The sequence below is a fragment of the Populus nigra genome, chromosome 15, assembly GCF_951802175.1.
Source record: "Populus nigra chromosome 15, ddPopNigr1.1, whole genome shotgun sequence".
Taxonomy (NCBI): Eukaryota; Viridiplantae; Streptophyta; class Magnoliopsida; order Malpighiales; family Salicaceae; genus Populus; species Populus nigra.
The window spans coordinates 11,257,265-11,280,909 of NC_084866.1; the positions used below are offsets into that span (position 1 = coordinate 11,257,265).

The 23,645-nt window shown below is 32.6% G+C and overlaps 1 protein-coding gene across 1 annotated transcript; it reads left to right on the top strand.

Annotated features, from left to right (window-relative positions):
- The first annotated feature begins 17,308 nt into the window (after positions 1-17,308).
- LOC133674353 (protein SUPPRESSOR OF MAX2 1) lies at positions 17,309-21,958 on the top strand. Its single transcript, XM_062095408.1, has 3 exons — positions 17,309-19,144; positions 19,569-19,866; positions 19,998-21,958. Exons 1-3 carry the CDS (start codon positions 17,922-17,924, stop codon positions 21,621-21,623), a joined length of 3,147 nt encoding a protein of 1,048 aa, XP_061951392.1. The 5' UTR covers positions 17,309-17,921; the 3' UTR covers positions 21,624-21,958.
- The last annotated feature ends 1,687 nt before the right edge of the window (positions 21,959-23,645 follow it).

Genomic DNA, 23,645 nt, shown 5'->3' on the forward strand with positions numbered 1-23,645 from the left:
ATGGAGGTTGAGAAAACTAAAGTATTTGTTTCATGTTCATATACTCTAATTAAGAAAAAATAAGTATAAATCTTATGTGATAATAATACAGCAATGCTTCATTTGTGTATCGATCCCGATGGAAAAACCATGAAAGTGGTGATTATACTAACACTTTAATTATTATTTTTCTTAATTAAAAGTCAGAGATTGTCGTTTTAAGATCAATATATTTTGTTGTGTATATTTTATCAGATTTAAAGCACGTTATTTATTGCACAATATCTTCTATAAATTAATAAACAAATGAAGCATTGAATTGAATAAATATCTTGTGGGGGGGGGGGGCATGGACATTGAATTAAATAAATTAATGGATTTTTTGTACATGTTTTTTTCAAATTTGAAGCGTTTTATGTACCTCCCAGTATACAATGGTATCTCCTAAGAATAAATAATTGGAGCATTAAAATGGACAGATCTCGTGTGGGTCATGGAGACTACATTAAATAAATAAATGTAGCATTAAGATCAACAAATAGCCTGTGATTTAGTAGCAAATTAAGTACATGGTATTGTTGTTCTTAGATGTTTGATTATTTAATTATAAGAGGTAATGCCAATATTTCAACAACTTTTATGTGACCACAAGTGCATGTTACTCCAAATACTATAGTTTGCAACAAATTTACTTCATGAAACTATTATAATCAAGTTTAACTAGATTGATCATGTTTAATTAAATTATTATCCTCACCCGTTTAATTAAAACTTGTTATATTCAATTATCTAGTAGGTGATAAAAGTTTAAGATTAAGAGATTTGCTCTCATGTAGTCCCAGGTTCGAGTCATGTGGTTGCTAATATGATAGTTACTGGAGATTTACATTGTCGTTAATTTTAGAACTCGTGAAATTAATCAAGGTTCATACAAGTTGGTCTGAATACTCACGTTAATAAAAAAAATTATTATATTCTAAATTATCAAGTTTTTAAATTAACCCCTCCAATTAAACCATGTTTAACAAGCATCAAGGCATTTTGCTTTTGACCATGTCACCGTCATTCCCAACTATTGATATTTCTATTTCCAAAAGCATTTTGAAGACTGTACTCATATGGTAAAAACAGAAGAAGAACACAATAATAATAATAATAATAATAATAATAATAATAATAATAAAGTTTTCTTTCCATAACATTTACCGGTGTCAGGCTCCTGAAAGTGCGAGACTTTCAGGACCTCAGATAATTTTCCAACCACTATTTCACTGGTCCTAACATTCATTTGTACAATCTCTGTGTTTTTCCACAGTTTCCTCTTTCCCTTTTTTTTTTAATTCCCCATTTATTTGTTTTATTCTCTGCGAGACAATAATGTAATGTCACTCAAGATTTTGTGACATAAAAATCGGTAAACAAAAACAATTTTATTTCCCGTATGCAGTGTTGTTATTATAACAAGGTTGTTGATTTTCAAATGTTTTTATTTAAAAATATATTAAAATTTATTCTTAATATTAATACAATAAAACAATTCAAAAACATCAAAAAAAATATTTAAAAAGAAATCAAAATTTTAAAAAACTCGGCAGGCACCGCGCTGTAAAAACAAAGACGAGCTCATCAAATAACCCACCTGAGCTCGAAGGCTTTAATTAAACTCCGGCGGCAATCCCGGGAGTTGCATGATATTGGGACACACAGGCATACGATGAAGCAGCTTTTGGCATTAAATGCATCGAGGCTGGGTTATCTTTTCCTTCACTGATCACTGCTATTTGATTCAAAGTTTTGCAGCCATTAAATGTTTCAAAAAGAAAAAGGGTTCCAAGGAGAAAGAAAAAGTCGAAAGATGAGGTTCAGTGTACGAGCAAGCTAGTTAGAACCCTCTTTCTGAGTGTGAACAGCTACATTTTGTTCACGCTTTTGTTATCTCTCCATCAACTTGTTCAAAAGATGTTTTGTCCTTTGGCATATGCGCTCCGATGCTTTCCCTTCCTTTTTCACCTGTTCCTTCTGATGACATGAACCTTTCTGGGCTCGCCAGCTTTTTATACTGTTATACAGCGTGCATGTTTTGTCAATCTGAAACTTTTATTTCTGATCTTCTCCTTACATGCAGCTTTTTTTTTTTATTATTATTATTATTCTTGTCCCGGGGTACTGTTTGTTTTAAAATCAAAATATAATATTTTTTATTTTCAAAAAAATTATTTTTAACCGCAACAATTTAAAATACTATGCTTAAAGCTACATGCTAGTGTGTGTATATATATTGTTTTAAACTTAGATGGAAGTGTGGTCCAAATGGATGGTTTGCGAAAATTAAATTTTTTTAAAAATAATTTAAAAATATTAATATTAAAAATAATTTTTTAAATAAATATATTATTTTAATATATTTCAGAATAAAAAAAACACTTTAAAACATAGTTACTACCTTACTTTAAATACTTCCTTAACATAAAAGATGTTTTTAAAAAACTATAATTATAATAGCAATGGATACAATATAGTAAAGAACGGCTAGTTTGCTTATATCACAATTGTTTAGTATTATAGTGTATTTTTTAATTATTTTTTTATTTAAAAATATATAAAAATAATTTTTTTATTTTTTATTTTTAACACCAACATATTAAAATCATAAAAAAAACACTTTTAAAACAAATCTAAAAATAAAAATGAATATATCCCGAAACACTCACCAATACATGCACACAATAATATCTATAGATTTGTCATCTTTGACAAACCAACCCTCTGACCAGCGGATTGATAAACTTGTAATATATGAACTTATTGATGTGTACATCACAATATCAGCATCGCAGTACCGACATCCTTTAATGTTTATCCAGAGAAAACCTAGAATTATCTTGAATTTGAAATGAATGATTTTATTTTCTTTTAGGGATAAAAACATGACAAATAATTATAGATAAATCCTCTTAAATGAAAATATAATTAATTTGTCAATTTTCTTTCATATATATATATATATATATATATAACATTACTGACAGCGCGATCCCAGGCATGTCGATATTTTGTATTGGTTATTGCTGTCCATCCATCCACTGATAGGAACCTGATGTATAGACACATATATAGCAATAGTTATGAGAAATTAATTTGAGATTGTGTCTCTAAAAAAACAAATCTTGTATTGCCTTCTTGGTTCCTCCTTTGTTACCGTTGGAGTTCTTCTTTACCCTTCGAATATTGGATGTGGGAGTGATCTCCTGTTTTCTTTAATTATATTACAGATTTTTTATTTTTCTATATTTGTTTTTTTAATATCTTATATAAAAAATTAGTGAATAAAAAATAATTTATTATAACTCTATAAACATTAATTGAAATATATTTCCATTCGTAAAATTTAATTTTTTATTGACAATAATTCATTCACAATATCGAATGAGTATCTTTCTTACCATTAGAAGAGCTAGTGCATGCATGTGAGATATATATAGCTATATATATACCGTCCATGTGAGATATATCTTATTTCTTCGCAAAACATTTATGCACGTACGTGTCTAAACCCCTGTCTAAGAAAAAAGAATACTAAAGCGCTTTGGTTAATAATTAAACTCATATGGTCTGATCCAAATCGCTGTCTACTCTATCATCTTGATATGCAATTGGGTTTATCTTATTAAGTTAAAGGTCAGATAATCAGACGATAATTAGTTGACTGTGGATCGCATTAAGAAGACGGTGGCAGCCCAACCAAGAGCAGATCTCTCTACTTTATTCTCTAATGACATATATATATAAACCAATGCAAGCAAATTGCTTGGAACTTGGAAACGCTCAAGATCCTTCGAAACAAAGAAAGGTTTTTGTCTCCCACCCATATCTTCAGATACCTCCATATCCTTACCCAACATCTGCTATCTAGATTCTGCAGAAGGCAGCTGCGGTACTGCAGGGCGGGCCATGGCACCCCAGTTGTCTTATTAAGATCTTCTAATTCGATCTTTAAGTGTTTAATTTCTTCATAAAATAAAATTAAAGGGTTTTGGCTCAAGCTCAAGATCTTTTTATTTTTTGAAGGAAAAATCTCGAAGTTTTGCCTCCCCTTCATTGATCCGGAGGATGAACACATTTCTAAAAGTGCTTTCATTGTCTTTCTCTAGGACCCCTTGCTTTGAATGTGCCACCTAGTAGTTTTAATCTCTTGAATCCTGATGAGGATGAGTAATGATACAATATGCGTATAATGGCATTTATAGTTGTAGTTGGAAGATGGGCTGTACTTTGTATTGAGACTTAAAGGCATTTTCTTTCTTTATGTCTAGGGCCTCGCACATACATTTGTTAGACAGCAATGGTTTTTCCGGTAGCCCCCATTTGGGAAAGATATGGAAAAGCATGCTTGCATTTTACTCCTGTGTCCGCCCAGTTTGAATTAAAAAAATGTGAATTTTCATCTTGACAGATTTCCAGCCCCACCCGAAGTAATATATATGGTTGGTGAAAATGAAGAGCCTGCTGCGCGGGCTTTGTTCTTCTATGAGGAAGAATTGGAAACAATGTTCTTAGAATACTTCTCCTCTGATTCAAGGTTATAATTAACAAGAATGCTCAAATTAACAAGGTCATAAATCATTTCTTTAATTACTGCAGTAATTTCTATAGGGTTTTGTCATCCACTAATTGTGGCAATTAGGTTAATTAAACTAGTGAGGTACGTAGGCCCCCTTTGAAAGTTGGATGTCTTAACTTTTAAAAACAAGTTTTGAAATCTAACTTTATGGCTTAATTGAAACCCATTTAGATTTTAGACCCTCAATATGCTCCTGCTGATGAAAGGGTCTGTCTTACGTCGGCATGGGTTGCTTCCACGAGGTTGAGTCGTTCTTAGAAGCCTTTTTTTTTTTTTTCTCATCTTTTCCTCTCGATAAAAAAGTTAGTAGCTTTTGTGTAAAGCTTAGTGCTTAAGAAAGCCAAATTTCCACACCATCAGTGGAGAAAAAGTAGCTTTTCTCGCTGCCTCTTCTATGTGGCATTTTCTAATGTTAGTAGTTCTTAAGGATTCCCAAAAGTTAAAGGCAGAAGATGAAATGTTATTTCACATGAAGCTTTTGAGGTGGGAATTTGGCAGCTTCCAATTGTTCCTTTCTCTAGAACTATATATATGGCCAAATAAAAAAAAGGAGGACGACTTTTCAGGGGCGGTGCCTCCTTATCGATCAAGCCACCCTATTAGTTGGGGTTTACCTAAGTGTTAATTGTTCTAAAAAAAAGCTTAAGGAAAAGAAAATTAAGCCAAATCCCATTAATTACACAACTAAAGTTGAACAATTTATTTTCAACTTCCAATACTTAATTTGCCTTTAATAGCAAGAAAGGAAAAATGAATTATTTGCTTATCAATTTATATTAGCGTTACAAATTACATAAAAAAAAATTGGATATAGAATTCACCTATGAATAGTGTAGCCTTTGATTTGTTTTTTTCTTTCTTTTCTGGATGGAACATTTAATATCACACTCAAACTTTTATAGAGTTATTTTTTTCTAAATGACGGTACAAATTTTCTATTTGCTAAAAGGGGAACCAATGGTCACCTTTTGCTTGATTGATGCATGCTTTATCTTACCGAATTCATCTCATATGAAAAGTAAGACGGATTTCCTTTATTCTCAACCAAAAAGGGAGGGAAGAAAAGGAAATTCTGGAGGGAGGGAAGGGGAGGGGGTGAGATTGAAAGTCTAATTGCCTTTGAGTACAAGAAGCTACCAAAATCCTTACTGGAGGAGGTGGCTCTCAATTCTCCCCAGCTGTGAGTGATTTGCTGTTTTGTGTTTGCTTGAAGTTTGACCTTTCATGACGTGATTATCACCAATTTTTATACGTGTAATTAAAAAGCTAGTGGGGTTTGGCTTGCATCAGTGAAAAGAGTTATCGGCCCTTCTGTCTCATGATATTCCATCAATTAGCCTTTGTAAACGCTTTAACCCATTTCATGATACATGGATTGATCGATTGAGATTTGAAACTAGACGTGGGAAAAGAGGAGAGGGCCCCTTTTTGAGGTCTTAATAAGTCAAATAAAATGCAACTTTAGCAATTACATAACTTGAAGAAAAATATTGGGAGATCCTCGCAGATGGGGTCGTTGGTTGATATAGCAATCCTTACTTGGAGGAAAAAAAGGGGAGAGTGGGGGTCTTTTTTTCTTGAATTATGGTTCCTCCATTATTGGTGGGGCTGGGAAGGCCTATGGCATAGTGCGGGGGAACTTTTCCCTCATCAAGGAACCAATTACAAAGCAACCCTACCCTTCGATAATGATGCCAAAGGCTTAAATTAAATAATCTAGAGAATGGTTTATCAATTCAAACCGAGTAAGATGCAGAAATGATGAGTAGAGATCTAAGAAGAAGTTTATAAAAAGTGGGAGAAAAGGAGCTCTATGGAACATGCATGAGGTCTTTCGAAAGTGCAGGTATTATTATGGTATCATGCTAGCTTGAGATGTGGGCATGCCTGAGACAAGCAAAGGAGCTTCTTCAACAAAACTTTGCTCCCCTGCCCTTCCTTCTACTTTCTTTCGCTTCGTGCCAAAAAGTTTTCCTCGATCCTATTCATAAAACAAACGAGGCTCCTTTAATTCTTTGTCCAAAAATGAATTCTTCTCGAAAAATAAATGATTTCATGGAAAGTAGATTGCTTTTCAACGCGTGATTCACCGTGAAAAAAAAATTGTAAAGAAAAAAAAACATTTTTTAAGTAACTTAGTGTTTTTCTTATGTGGATAATATAAATCTTAAGCTATAGCGTATTGCATTTCTCTAATAAAATTATATAAATTAAAATATTTAATATTAACAATATATTATGTGCACTAATAGATTAGATTATATAATCCCTACACGTTATATATCACTACATCCAAATATATGTTTCCCTAAAGATATTTTAAAATATTCTTATTAATGTGCGTGCATGTGCCATCTTAGTTTTCTCACGTTCTTCATCTAAGTTGAGAATTGAATTTATTTGATTAATTTTCTAGAGTTCAACTAAACAATAAACAAATCAAGAAAACATTTTCCAGGAATCTAACATGAAGTAAATAACACTCTGAAAAATCCAAATAGGAAATGGAACTTCACTTTATCCCTTCTTTGTTCGTAGTTGTAGTGCTGGGACATTAGCATCGCAGGCTATCTAATGTTTTGTACATCGTTTATTGGGATCCAGCTGCCAGCACTAATTATCGTCCTGCCATGCATTCTGTACTTCCTTTGATGTATATTGCAATTTATTGCGATTAACGTTATAGAATCGACTGTGTCGTAAGACTTGTCCGAAATACGCGCTGGTGTTATAACCTTTGAGAGTAGCACAGTCGTCCATTGATGAATGTATCCATTAATAAACCTTGCCTACTCCAGAAGAAAAATTATTGAGACCATCTGAACAGTGCAACGTGCCCACATCCTTCCACATCGATCGCTATGAATTCAAAAAAGTATCTGTTCTGCATAATCTCTTTTTTTCCAGGCAACGTGTATGATGCAGCAGTTATACATATTCTATTTAGCCTATACCGCGTAATTAATGACATATCAGTGAAGTCAGGGTATATTATGTAAGCAGTTATACATATCCTATTTAGTTTATACCAACTCATGGCAAGTTATAAGAGAAGGGTTTACGTTCAACCTGTGGACGGGTTGATTCTGGATATATTTGAAGGTATGCTGGGGAGTTTTATACCTATGATAGGTGTTCATGATGACTAGTATTTCCAGTGCTCTTTCAACTGGTTTTCCCTTTCCTTCTATCCTAATCAATAATGGTGTCTTCACTCGTGATAATTTAGGGTTATCGATCCTCTCCTTTCTATCACATCTTTCAAGAGAATGTGACATCACTAGGACTTACTTTCAGTAAGCTTTGGAATCTCTCCTCGAGGATAGCCCGTCTAGGATCAAGTTGATCTTCGGTAAAGCGTCTTCGTGTGTATCTACCGGCCCCTCTAGTCAGGCTAGCAGCCTTTTTTCATAATCTATTGGAGATAGAATTTTCTAATAAATCTCTTTATTTAACTTCTCAAGGTAATACTGCACTCTTCCATGCCATGACCTTAATTTGTTTTTGTGGAACCAGTAATATTTTCTCTAGTTTCCTATTTATAGAAGGAGGGCGACACTCATAATCCTTCTCCTGTAAACTTCGATTTAGATGGTGTTAAGAGTCATCATTTTAAGCTCTGGATAGATGAGCTGGCTGTGGACAAACCTTTCTTGGGTTTTTCTTTTGCATTAAATAACTAGGTAGGGACTCGTAATATAGAAAATTAACAAATACAAATATAAATATTAATAAAATGTTTTTTATGTAAATTACAATGAATTTTACAAATATAATATCTATTCGTTATATTCATTATTAAGCACTAACAGAAATATTCCCTCGATATATCGTGATATTGTTCATTATATCAATTATAAAGGGTATCATTGATGGATTAATTCTGTCAATATTTTTAAAAAAGCTCTGTAACTTTTCATTTTTCAATTACACTGTTAATTATTATTTTTTACAGACAAAATCACCGACGGATTGAAAAAAATCACCGATGATATTTGGGGGGTTTCTGAAAATTTTTGATTAAATTGAAAATTAAAATTAAATATTACAGATGAAATCATCAACGGATTGAAAAGTCATCGGTAATATTTGGGGTGTTTCTGTAATTTTTTGATTAAAATAAAAAATTTAAATTAAATATTACAGATGAAATTACCGACAGAATGATTAAAAATATTAATATTTAATTATCTGCTGGTAAAACTGTCGGTAAAATACCCTAGTAAAAAGATTAGAATCCTTCATTTCATAACATACGTCTCTCTTCCTTTTCTTCTTCTTCTTCTTATGTGAAAAACACCAATGTCCTTTTCTTTCTTTCTCTTCTCTCCTCAACTACTTCTCTTCTTTTATTTTCTCCTTCACGCACATGTATGTCTTCTCCTCTCTTCTCAATTTTTTTTAATTAACATTATCAATTTTTTTTTTCTTTTAATTTAATCAACGCTCAGTGTTGATTTATATTAATTTAATTATTTTCTTTTCTCTTTAAGGTAAAATTTTTCTTTTTTCCTCTCTTTTTTTTATGTTTTTTTTGCATTATATTTGTTTTTTATTTTATTTTTAAAATTTTCTGTTCTTAATAATTGTATGAATGTTGTTGTAGGATTTTTTTCATATGAGATCAATTTGTTGGATTTTTTTTTCAATTTTGTTATTCAATTTCAATTAAATTGGTTTTCTAGGTTAGGTGGAAATTGTTTTTAGTTGATTTATTTATTTGTTGCAAATTTGTTTGAATTGATTTTCTTCTTCTTTTTTCCAAGCAACTCAGTTCCTAAGTATTATGGAATGTTGATTTATATTAATTTAATTATTTTTTACTTTTATTAAATATATTTTTAACAGTAGTACTGATGAATTAAATCTGACGTCTGTATATTCCAAAGAGTTGGAAAAAAAATTACTGCAAATATCATTGTGCTATTGTTTTATCACTGATAGAATTGTATACAGTATTTATATCAGTTATATGACAATATTACCGAGGGAAATACCAACATAATAAAATGGACAATTTTTTTGACCTGTTTTTCCCGTCAGTAAATCCATCGATAATTTTATTACTGACAACCTAAAACTTACCGACAAGAGTCTTACTAATGGGGCATTTTCATTCGTGAGCCTATTGAAAAATTTATTACAAACAGAATGAGAATATAAATACTGAAAAAAATTCCATTAATGTTTTTAAGAATTCTGGTAGTGTGACCCCTCCTTTTAGGCCACTTTCCCTACCATTTATGGAAGTAGGGTGAGCTTGTCTGGCTACACTTGCTTCCTCCACCTAAATGTGTATCTTCATCCCTTGTTTGGCTTTCAATAAATATTTTTTTTTATCTAAAAGGCATATAATTCTCTTTACAACTTTGCATCATCGACCCATTAATCAAAGCCTACCAGCTCTAGTAGTCCATATAACTTATGCATCAAAATATAGTTTTAATTGTTGGGTAATGAAATTACTTATTACATGATATTATAGTATTCAAAATATTTTTTGTATAACGTTGTTATGTATTAATAATTTTATTATTTACATGCAAATCCTTCTAGGATAAATGAATCATTGTTTAGCGTTGTTTTAGAGTGTTGATTGATGAATAATGAAACTTTTTAATATATATATTACTTTATTGTATTCAAAACATCTTAAAATATCTTTTCTTTTACAATATTTTGATGCATTAATAGTTTTATTATTCACAAGCTTACCTAAAATAAATGAATCATCGTTGAGTTACCAAGTATTTTTGTGTAATGGTTTTCTTTTGCAATTTTTGGATGTTGCGAAAATCCTCTAAACTTTTTAATCACTCTTTTTGCTCCCTTGATTTAATAAAATATAAGAAGGAAGTGTAGTAAAGCTTAAGAATAATATATATAAAAAAACAAATATCTTAAATTATGTGCAGAGATATATGAAAAACCAAGTAATACACTCACGCACACTAAAAGTATCAGTTACCGAATATATTTAAAATAATATAATATAATAAATTAATTTAATTATAATAGCTAAGTCAATTAAATTTACTAATTATATAAAAAAAAACTATCATTAATTACAATTCTAAATCAATAATCCAACAGTTTCAATCCAAAAAAAACTTTAAAAACATTTGAAAACGAATAGCAAACATGCTCGACTCCTAGTTTTTGCACACCTCCTTCTTCGAGTCAAACTGTCTTCTGCCAAAGTCTTTAATGGCAAGAAATGGAAGTTGATTTGATACAAGGGTGGAACCATACTTCCATTATACTACCACCTTGGCTACGTACGTTATGCTTGGCTGCTAGCTCGTCATGAATTTGCCAATTTTGTAGAGGCTTTTGCTTGTTCAACGGATAATTATGCTTTTTCTGTCCACAATTTGATAGCAATTAGAGGATGCATGATGACGCCCAGAAATTCTACCAATATATAGACCTTTAGCAACTTATCCAGTAATTAAGTCATGACAAAACCCGAAAGTATTTTCTCTTGGAGTTGGCATCACCCCATCTGCTGCTAATTAACAATCGAAGTTTGCATTTGCTTCTTGTAATTCACTTGGATTACTGTTTACAAGAGTCGGTGCTTGACCGATTTCGAGTTAATGCTCCATAACATTATTGGGTGTGTGTGTGTGTAAGAAATTGAAAAGGTTTTCTTTATTTCATACCAGATCAAATGAAAGAGTGAACTCAGCAGAAACAATTTTTTCAAGAAGGGCTTTGTTAATTTTGGTGTTTGAAACTGTATTTGGAATTGTTTTAGAAATGTGTTTGACTTAAAAAATATTAAACTAATGTTTTTTTTTATAGTTTCGATGTGTAAATATCATAACTAAAAATTCTAAAAAAATTATTTAGATATATTTTCAAACCAAAAATTATTTTAAGGAGCACCATAGATCAAAATATAAATCACACGCGTTTATGATCTATTTGAGAATGTGATAAAATTTATTTTTTAAAATGTTTTTTTACTTGAAAATACATCAAAATAATATTATTTTTTTTATTTTTAATATCAGTATATCAAAATAATCTAAAAATATTTAAAAATTAATTTAAAATTAAAATAATTTAAAAATATTCAAAAACAATGATGGATACAAATATAGCAGTAGAATAATTAACTCAGCCAGACAATTGAAAAGTTGACCCCTTCGATTTGCTAAAAGCATGGTCATAAATCCAACTATGGATTGAAGTTTGCTGAAATATAATTGGAAAAGGGAATTGTTTTTTCAATTTTTTTTTATACAAATTTTCCACTACAATAATGACATGAAAAGAAGAGGTTAGGCTAATCACTCAATATAAAGTGATTTAGCACTTCATAAGTCAAAATTTTTTAATTTTTTGCAGAACGGTACAGTCAGAGCGAAAATATCTTTATGACCTTTGAAATTTTGAGTGAAAGGGATATTAGGTCATACCTAATTTTTACCCTAGGTGTATTTAGGGCTTTTGAACCGATAGATGATCTTATGCAATTTCTACTCTATAAGATTACAATTGAAACCACTCTGTAGAATTATTCAATTGCTTTACCTAATTGAGTTCAAAAGTATCATAGACAGAAATGGACTTAGATGTTATTCGTTGGATAATAATAATTATTTTTTAAAGTATTTTTTATTTAAAAATATTAAAATAATATTTTTATTATTTTAATATTATCATATCAAATGATCTGATCTGAAAACATTATACTAGAAAATAATATAAACCATGTCTTTGAGCTTCACATATATAACAATTTAAGTTTTTAGATTGAATTGATTATTTAACATGGTATCAGAATTTTGATGACGAAGCGGTCACGAGTTCGAATCTCACCTTCTCTATTTATTTGATAAAAATTAAGCACAAGGTAATATGAAACTGTGCAAGTTTCAAGCAAAGAGCTTTCACTTGATGGGGTAGGTTGAATTGGTTCTTTGACACACTACAAAATTTATTTTGAAGTAGAATAAAAATAAAAAAAATATTTTTTCAAAAACATTTTTAAAATATAAACATATAAAAGGTCAATTAAACTTTTATTCTTCTATCACTTGCTGGCGAAAATTCTTGAGATGATCAACTTTGTTTTGTTCTCAATATTATTATCCAGGTTAAAATAATAGACAAGACAGAAAACTTTTCTACAAAAACACTAATTTAGATATGAATATCCAGTTTAAAATATGATCAAAATAATCAGTCTTGATATGTAAAGATTGACTTCAACATATTTTTGTTGCTGAAAAAACAAATTAATACGATAGTGAAGCTAGTGGAGGGACGAGGAAGAACTCTATAACTCTAGTTTCCGAATAAATCCGTAAATTGATTGTAAAAGAAATTAATACAATGAAAAGAGACTTAATTCATAGGACTCAATTAATCAGGACCGTCTTGCTCACCGGATTAACTTCTAGATCATCAAGTCAAGTCAACAAAGTCAATCAAGTCAAAAAAAAAAATTATTAAAATAAATAAAATTATAAACCTGTAAATAATTAGGTGTTTTTTTATTGATTTTTTAGGATGTCAAGTGGTATTAGGTGTATAAAATTAAGGAGAGGAACTGTAATTTTTTAAATTTTAGATTAAAAACAAGAAAATACAGCAAAGTAAAATTCTTTTTTTTGTAATTAACTTTTTCTGAGAGAAAAAAAAAGAGAGGGAATTATAAATTATAATAGAGAATTTATTGGGGATTTGAGTAGCAGAGTTAACACACGAATGAATCGAAGCGCGTACGGAAAACCGGGTGTTGAAAAAGGAAGGTCGTCGGAGTTGTTGTTGCTGCAGTAGTAAAGGAGAAGGAGAGGGGTGGGACGGTGATGAGCTCGAAAAACGCGTAAAAGGCAAGGGAAGGAGGGCGTGCGTTATGAAAAGGGAAAAATAACGATGATTATTTTTGTTCCCGAAGACTTCTCTCCTCTCCCTTCTTCACAGAACAAAAACCAAATAATAATAATAATAATAATAATTTTACATATTTGTAAATTATTTTAACGTGCTACTATTAAAAATAAATTTTAAAAAATAAAAAATATATTATTCTAATATATTTTTATAAAAAAAACTTTAAAAAACAAATATTATTAATATAATATTTAAAAACAAGTATTATCGTAATCTCAGGCACCGCCGAAGCATTATTAGTTTGAAATACGATCGGAATTCAGAACTCTTCGTCTCCATCTCCTTGCTGTCCTGATCTGAGACAGGGACGGTACAAGTTGAACCTCAACAAACCAATTAAATGCAGATTTTTATAAGGTGGTTGCACCTGTAATTGGTGGGAGGATTTATTATGCCATTCTAGAGCATTTAAGGATCCATTAACCTTCGAGACAGACAAGGCTCTGCCTCGTCGACTTACCTTACCTTCAAGAGGCAAGGGCTCTATCTCTTCCTTTTCTTTTCTTCTTCCCCCCCCCCCCCCCCCCATTATTTTCCCATCTTCCCTTTTGTTAAAAAAATATTCGAACTCGAATCCACACCCAAAAAAGAAGAAGAAGAAGAAGAAGGTTTACGGGGTGATGGAATCCAAAATCACTCACCACTCCTTGAAAGTACAATATTTATTATACCGTATCCCTAGCTCGTTTATGCTTAGTTTAGAGAAATCATTTCAGTGTAATTTATTTATTTATTTATTTATTTATTGGAATAATAATGAATCATTGGATCACCTTTTCACGGAGGAAATATTTATCATAGTCAACATATATATTCCCATACTGTGGTTTTGCTTAAGGGACACGAATTTTGAAACCTATATATAATAATTATCATCATGGAAGACAAAGGTTAAATGAGGTCATGTTTCACTTTTCATAATAAAAGACTATATATATATATATATATATATATTTACTTACTTCCCTCCCCCCTCTCCCACCCAGAGCGAAGTACAAGCGAAGCACATGCATTTACTTTAATTCAATACCTTAATGATGTTTTAAAATACCCCCCCCCCCCTCTATCATAATCAAATTTATATCTTATTTCGAGATAAACTATATAGTATATACACAATGATTCAGTATTTTACGTGATTCTTTATCTTTCTAGTCCAATAAAAGACAAGCTCCCTCTCTATATATATATATAATTAAAAAAAGTTATGTGTTAAAGGGGTGAGGAAAAAACCAAAAAACCGGGAAAAAAAATAACTAAAAAAACTGAACCGTGAAAAAAAACCAATTAAAATTTTGAAAAAACTGACCGGTTCGGTTCGGTTTCGGTTTTATAAACCTAAAACTAAAAAATCAAATAGAACCGAACTTAAACAAAAAAAACCGGGTCAAATTAAAAAAAAATTAAGTCAAATCAGAAAAAATGAGCCAACCGATTTGAATTTGATTTTTTTTTAAAAAAATTCAGTTTAATTATTTTTTTAATAAAAACTAATCCAAATAAAAAAAAATGATCGTTGTGCTAACATGTAATAACATTACAGCACTCCAATATGTATAATACATGGGTGTGTTGGATATACAATATTTATATATAAAGTGAGAGATTGTCAAAGACAGTTAAATATAGATGGGAAAGAGGGCATGCAGAAGACTTTTGAGTATTACTAAAATTATAAAAGACGTTACTCTTTTTTTTTTCTTTTTTTTTTTACTGCACACACTGCACTGTTTATTCTCTCACTTTGTATAGTGAATTACTATTTAATTTTTTAAAATCTGGCCCTTTACATGTTTTTAAACCAAATTAAAAAATAATTAGATTAAATTTGTTGATTGAGGATAGAATTAAAAGAAATGAAACAAAATAAAAAAATATACTTTTAGGTCAAAATAGTTGGTCATTGCGTAAAATGATTCAATTTAATAAAAGTTGTTCACATTAAATGCCTTTTTACCTTGAAGGTTTTTAAAAATCAATTCTGAACTCGAGAAAATTTTTATTTTTTGGTTAATTTTGATTTTTGAGATGATTTTTTGAGACAATTAATAAATTTATCAAGATTTTTTTAATTTTTTTTAGATATTTTAGATCAAAAATAAATTAAGAAATAGACTTTTAGATTTAAAAAACCTATTTTTCAATCATTACCCCCCCCCCCACGGCGCCCCCCCTCTCTCTATATATATAAAATGTCCCCTTTTATTTTATTTTATATATATAGCCTCTTTTGAATTTCTGTTATTTTATAATTAGTTTAAATGTATTTAATTTTGAATAGATTTTTATGATTTATTTTGTTTTTTGTATGGATGTTTTTTTAATAAAAAATTATTTATAATATATACAACATTGAATATTATATTTTTAATTTTATTCAATTTATTTAATATGTATTTATTTATATTATCGTTCGATTGAAGTAATAAACAAACTTAGCAAACACAATCAGATAAATATTTTATCTTATAAGATTAAATATACTGATTTACATATATATCTTGATTTTTTTAGTTTTATTTTTAGTTATTATTTATTTTTTTAATTTACACATAGCTTTTTATTTATTTAATTACATATATGTATTAAAAATATTTAACTATAAAAACACATAAAGAAAAACTTGTTTAATAATTTTTTTATATATAAAAATATCTAATCGACAGACAAACGCGTGTAAAGTAACTATTAAAATAACTAGTGAAGAGGTAGAAGCCGTGCGATGCCTTTGCAGCGGTTGCGTGTGAAAAGCATAAAAAATGGTTGAAAGGCAAATAAAGATAGAAAGTTGAGAGTGCTTCACACCTCCAATTTCACTCCACATCGACATGGGTCAGAACACGCGCTTAAGTTTCAACGATTTATTGGAACGTGTGAAAACGCGCTGCAGGATAGTGTGATCTGATGTTTGGTCCCAGGATTCATTCTAGTATACAAGAAACAAAAAACAAAAAAAAAATTTATATATATAAAAGGGGGCAGTCAGTCTGATGGATTAAAGTAATCTAATCTAACAGTAATATACTACTAATAAATATCCTTTTTTTTTTAATGTTGGTTGCAGTAATGGTTGTATTTTTAAAGTATATTTTATTTTAAAATATGTTAAAATAATTTTTTTAAAAAAATTATTTTTAATATCAGCACATCACAATAATTTAAAATTTTTAAAAATTAATTTAAATTAAAAAACACTTTTAAAGTTAAAAACAAATGAGTTCCTTTTTCTATAAAAACAATGCTACGCTTTAGAGGTTAACTTTAAAAAATTAAGTTTTCAGTTAATTTATGAATTTTTAAATTAATCTGAGTATATTATTTTAATTAAAAAGTCATTACAGTATTTTTTTTTAAAGACTTTCAAAAATGATCATATTAAATCAAAATTAAAAAAATTATTTGGATTTCATTTAATTAAATTTTTTTAATTTAATTGAAGATTCAAGCCGAGTTAAATATCAACCTATTGAACCGACCAGATTTAATAATGGATTGAAAAATAAAATAATTAAAAAGAAATTAGGAAACTAGAATAAAAAAAGGAAGTAACGAAAGATGACGCAAGCACTAAAAAAAAGGGCCCAGATAGCATTTTACAGAAATCTTTGTAACTGATGGTACTACATCCCCACCCCCCTCTCTACTCTCCAGAAATTCTCTTTCTCTATCCTTTTCACAATAAAAACAAAAAAAAATCATGCATCTATCTGCCCCCCTAACACTAATTTACTGCTACTGCTACTTTCTACTCTTCCTGGTCGGTCTTATTTGTTTAGTATTATTTAAATATTTAATTACTATTTAACATTGCTGGGTATATTTGAGATGGGATATTTTTTTTTGTTATTGAATCATCAGTAGCAGCAGCGGCATCATCAGATGGATAGAGATAGAAAAGAGTTCAGTGAGTAAGAGAGAGAAAGAGGGATCGATGGTTATTGTGAAGAGGAGGATCCGATCTTTCGTTTTCGCGTTGAATTCTCTTATGTAGCTTTTTATGTGAGTGAGAAAGCGAGAAAAAAAGCAAAACAAAACAAACTCCTCAAAGCAAGTAAAGGGGAAGCCAAGAAAGAGATGGATGGATGGATGGATGGATTGATAGTAGATCCTGCCATAAGAGCCTTCTTGTTAGATAAAAGGGAATTATAAAGATAGCTTCTTTTTTATTTTTATTTAGTTCTTTGTTGTTTGATAATCTCCTCATCCCTCCCTCTCCACCTGAAAATTGTAAGCCAATTTGTCCATTTGGACAAACCAAAACCAAACCACCCTTGTTGTTTGTCTTTAGCGATTACATCCCCCACTCCCCGAAAACAAAGAACTTGCAAGAAAGAAAGCTTCTTTATTCCTTCTTGAATTCATTTCAATACAGAGTTTGAATTTGACAAAGACTTTTGTTCCTGGTTTTCAAGAAATGAGAGCTGGACTTAGCACCATCCAGCAAACTCTGACACCAGAGGCGGCGAGTGTACTGAACCACTCGATTGCCGAAGCAAGCCGCCGTAACCATGGTCAGACCACACCACTTCATGTGGCGGCAACACTATTAGCTTCCCCATCTGGTTTCCTCCGTCAAGCATGCATCAAATCACACCCTAATTCTTCGCATCCTCTTCAGTGCAGAGCTCTTGAGCTCTGCTTTACTGTTGCCCTCGAACGCCTCCCTACTGCACAAAACCTTAGTCCTGGCCTTGACCCACCAATCTCCAATGCCTTAATGGCTGCACTAAAGCGTGCCCAGGCTCATCAGCGAAGAGGGTGCCCTGAACAGCAGCAACAACCACTTTTGGCTGTCAAAGTTGAGCTGGAGCAGTTGATTATATCAATTCTTGATGATCCAAGTGTTAGTAGAGTTATGAGGGAAGCTAGCTTTTCGAGCCCAGCTGTTAAGGCAGCAATTGAGCAATCTTTGAATGCTTCTTCGAATCCGAATCCTGCTGCTAACTCTGGGATTGGATTGGGGTTTCGTGCTCCAGGAGCTGTGGCTGTTCCTGCTCCTGTTACTAATAGGAATTTTTATATGAATCCAAGATTGCAACAAGGGAGTGTCGGTCAATCTGGTGCACCAAGAAATGAGGAGGTTAAGAAGGTTATTGCTATTTTGTCCAAGAGTAAGAAGAAGAATCCTGTTTTGGTAGGTGAATCAGAGCCAGAGATGGTAGTGAAGGAGGTTTTGAAGAGAATAGAGAGTAAAGAAGTAGGAGATGGGGTGTTAAAGAATGCTCATGTGATTCATTTAGAAAAAGAGTTTTTGGATAAAGCACAGGTAGCGGCGAGGATTGTGGAATTAGGAGGGTTGATTGAGACTCGGATAAGGAATTTGGATTGTGGTGGCGTGATTCTTGATATGGGGGATTTGAAATGGCTTGTTGAGCAGCAAGTGAGCTTTGCAGGTTCTGGTGGGGTTCAGCAGCAGCAGATTGTGCCAGATATTGGGCGGTCGGCTGTGGAGGAGATGAGGAAGCTTTTGGGGAGGTTTGGAGAGGGGAGTGGTGGTGAGAAGGTTTGGTTGATTGGGACTGCTACTTGTGAGACATATTTGAGATGCCAAGTCTATCATCCTTCAATGGAAAATGATTGGGATCTGCAGGCTGTGCCAATTGCTGCTAGAGCACCTCTTCCAGGGATGTTTCCTAGGTATATGTTCTGTTATTGCTATTTTTGGACCTATACTTTTTCATTCATTAGCTTAACTTACGCGTTAGCCAGAGGATCTGGTGGAAAACTGGAGATGTTCTTACATATCTTCAATGAGTGATGCCTTGGGAAATTGCTGTGTTGTAGATTGTTTGATATCTGGACTTTCGGAAAATATATTCCAAGTTATGTTCTATATACTGATTTACAATTTGGGATTTTTTGTCTGTTCGTTCAGAAAGTTGCATGCTAGTGGAGGTTTCGGAGAATTCTGACATCTGAATTGCACCTGGCTTAAGGAATAAAAACTTCCTTGTTTAAGGATTTGTTTTTATATAGTCCTTCGTCCAGAGAATAATTGTGATTAATCATTCTTTTTTCTGTTACTTATGATTAAATCATTTACATAATTGTCGATGTGTAGGCTTGGAACCAATGGAATCCTCAGCAGCTCAGTCGAGTCTCTATCACCACTGAAGGGTTTTCCATCTGTGACTCTTGCTTCGCCAAGGCGTTTCTCTGAGAACTTGGATCCTGCTCGAAGAATGGGTTGTTGCCCTGATTGCATGCGGAATTATGAGCAAGAGCTAGCAAAAATTGTACCGAAGGAGGTTGAGAAATCTTCAGAAGTCAAATCTGAATCAGCTCAGCCACCACTGCCACAATGGTTGAGAAATGCAAAGCCTCAAGATGGTGATGTTGAGTCATCTGATCAGACAGTGGTAAGTTAGCTCAAACCTCAAAGTCAACTGCAAACTTGTACTGGCCGAAATAAGATTCTTTTTTCTCATTTTAAGTGCTAAAATCAAAAGTTCAACAATGAAACTAATATTGTCGCTGTGTTATCATGCAGACTAAGGATCAAGAACTGATGTTGAAGCAGAAGAGACTGGAGTTGCAGAAGAACTGGCACGATAGATGCTTGCATCTTCATCCTGCTTATCATCAACCTAATCTTGGATCTGAAAGAATTGCCCAACCTGCTCTCTCAATGACAAACTTACATAATCATAACCTGCTTCCTCGCCAACCTTTCCAGCCCAAGTTAAGTTTAAATAAAAAGCCGGACAGAACCCTTGTGTTCAACCCAAATCTGTTGCCAAGCCAACCAGCTGGACGGGCAACCACTCCGCCTGGAAGCCCTGTGAGAACAGACCTGGTTCTTGGTAGACCAAAGGTTGTTGAGGGGACTCCTGAAAAAGAACACGAGGACCGCCCCAAGGACTTTTTAAGCTGTGTACCTTCTGAGCCGCGACCCAATTTCAATGAATTGCACAGCGTCAAACTTCTCAGCAAATTAGATGCTGACTCGTTCAAGAAACTCCTCAAGGGTCTTCTGGAAAAGGTTTGGTGGCAACGGGATGCAGCATCTGCAGTGGCTACAACAGTGACACAATGCAAATTGGGTCATGGTAAAGGTCGGAGCACCGGATCAAAGGGTGACATTTGGCTGTTGTTCACTGGTCCTGACAGGGCTGGCAAGAAGAAGATGGCATCTGCTCTTTCAGAGCTAGTTTGTGGGGCAAATCCAATAATGGTTTGTCTTGGTTCATGGCGTGAGGATGGGGAATCTGAAGTGAGTTTCCGTGGTAAAACTGTGCTTGATCGAATAGCAGAGGCAGTTAGAAGGAACCCCTTCTCAGTAATCATACTAGAGGATATTGATGAAGCGGATATGCTTGTTAGAGGGAGCATAAAGCGGGCTATGGAGAGAGGTCGTATTGCCGATTCCCTTGGCCGTGAAATCAGTCTTGGTAATGTTATATTCATTCTGACTGCAAATCGCTTACCAGACAATCTCAAATTCCTATCAAACGGCATTTCGCTGGATGAGAAGAAGCTTGCGAGTCTGGCTAGCGGAGGTTGGCAATTGAGGCTAACCCTTTCTGAGAGAACAGCAAAGCGCCGAGCCAATTGGCTTCCTGATGAAGAGAGGTCGGCAAAGCCAAGGAAAGACTTAGGAACAGCACTAGCATTCGACTTGAATGAAGCTGCTGACACAGGGGATGATAAAGCAGATGGCTCGCACAATTCAAGTGATCTTACAGTTGATCATGAAGATGAAGATGCCCTCAACAACAGACTGTTGACGTCTGCAACTTCATCGGTCTCTAAAGAGCTGCTCAATTTAGTGGACGACCACATTGTCTTCAAACATGCAGATTTCAGCTCCATTAGACACGACATTTCAAATTCTATAACCAAGAAGTTTTCGACCATCTTCAGCAATCAGATGCAGATTGAAATCCAAGACGAGGCATTGGAAAAAATTGTTGGCGGGATATGGTTAGCCCGAACAGGCTTAGAAGAATGGACCGACAACGTATTGCTTCCAAGCTTGCGCCAGCTCAAATTACGGCTACCTATATGCGCCAACGAATCCATGATCATCCGGCTCGAGCCTGATACCGATTCTAACAGCCGTAGCCACGGTGATTGGCTGCCAAGTAGCATCAGAGTGGTGGTTGATGGGTTGTGAACCAGGGGCACTCATGGCTGAGATAGGGAGAATGGATAGCGTTGGCAATCCCTTGTTTATGTTGGACAGAGTTGTAAATATGGTCGACTGTTTTTGGCGGACGGTGAAAACGGTTGAGAGCGGTAAAAAGGAAAAGAAAGCAGTTTAGAGAAGAGGGAGATGTTGAGTTGATAGATTAACGGAATCTTTAGGCAGCAATGTCTCACTTTTCTTTCATTAAGTTCTTTTATATGCTTTTTTTTTTTTTTTGTTATAGGATTTTATAGTATTTTGTCATAGATATAAATATTTATTATTTACGTGGTCCATGATTAATAAAAATGAGGCATTCCTCCTGTTATGGGTTTTTTTCCTCTCATTTTATTTAACACCCCCAATAATTCAGCAGTAGCCATTGATAGTGATATAACATAGCTTCAACTTATCCCTTTACATGGCAAAATCTCAAGAAGATAATTAGGGGAGTTAAGTTCGTGCTTGAGATGGACAGACTGGTCCTTGCCAAATTCCAAGAATCCGACCGCCCGAGATTTTCCTTTCTCGTGAAAGATATGTTTACGTGGATTGTCTTGTATGGTGGTGATGGAGCGTTGCTGCTCATCTTGTTAGCAAATTTACATTTGACATGTTTTTTTTTTTTTAAATTCAGGTTAAATTATATATTCTTTAATTAATTTGATGTATCTGAAATTAATAATCATAATCATGTAAATTTTTAGTAATTTTAAATGAACTAAAAATCATAATTATTAAAAAATAAATTTAAAATCTAACTGATTATACTGTGTTTGTATTTAAAAATACAATCATTGCATAGATTGACTTGTAAATTATACACATAATTTAGCTCTAAAAGATTATTATTCTAATAGTGCACAAGAGTTTTTTTTCTTGCTAACACGATGGGAATAGATATATACAGCCTCAACCTCTTTCTTTTTTAGTCTATTATTTTTATATTTTAAAAGTATTTTTAAATAAATTTTTTTATTTGAAATTATATATTTTATTTTTAAAATAAATTTTAATGTTAAAAATAAATTTAAAAAAATAAAAAATATTTTAAAAAATAACTATAAAAACAAAAGCAAAAGGAAGAAAAATAAACTGGCGTTATTGCATGAGGTGGCGAAAGGACAGGAACAGATGTAGAATGTACAAAACACAAGAAAGAAGACAGCACCCATCCATCTGTCACTAACACCACGTGGCCCATGTCTCCATAAAAGGAAAGAGGAGTAAATTACAGGCACAACCCACCATGAAATTTGGTTTTCAACATTAATGGATCGTAATTTCCAAATTGAGACGAATCATAAAGAATTATCAGTTAATGACAGATAGATAGCAAAGCTGGGAATGGCAACTACCCCCTCCTAGCTCCAGGCAGTCTTCGTGGGTGGCAGCAGGCAGCAGGCAGCAGGCAGCAGGCAGCAGCATTTTCTTCCCTCGTCTCCCTCGCTTTACTGCTTGTACAGGCCTCTAATTCTCTACTTGTGCTTGCTTAGCACAAGTAGAGTTTAATAAATTTCATTGACCGCTGACGTTGAAGTTTTATAAATTTCACATTTAATAATGTCTCCAATTAAGAGAGAAATGGGTGGGAAACTTATGGAACTATATATAATTTTATTCTCAACAAAATTATTTGCAAGTTTAAACCAAATGCATAATTTTATTCTTCAAAATTCTTCCTCTTGTTTCAAATAAAATTAACAAAGAATTAATGTACTTCCTCTCCACTTTATTTCCTTTCATTCGTCACACTAGCTTCCTTTCAAACAAAATGAGGGAAAGTAACTTAATTTACTGACTTTTTTCCTCATACATTTGTTCCTTATAATCAAAGCTATAGATTCATCACGCAAATAATTGATGATTATCATCATCAAGACTTGGCAATAAATTGGATCACATCAACTTATTGGAGACTCATTTCAATAGCATCTGTGTTGTTGAAAAATGCTGTACGGAATTTGGTAGTCTTCTGCTGGTTGAAATTATAAGCTATAAATACAAAAG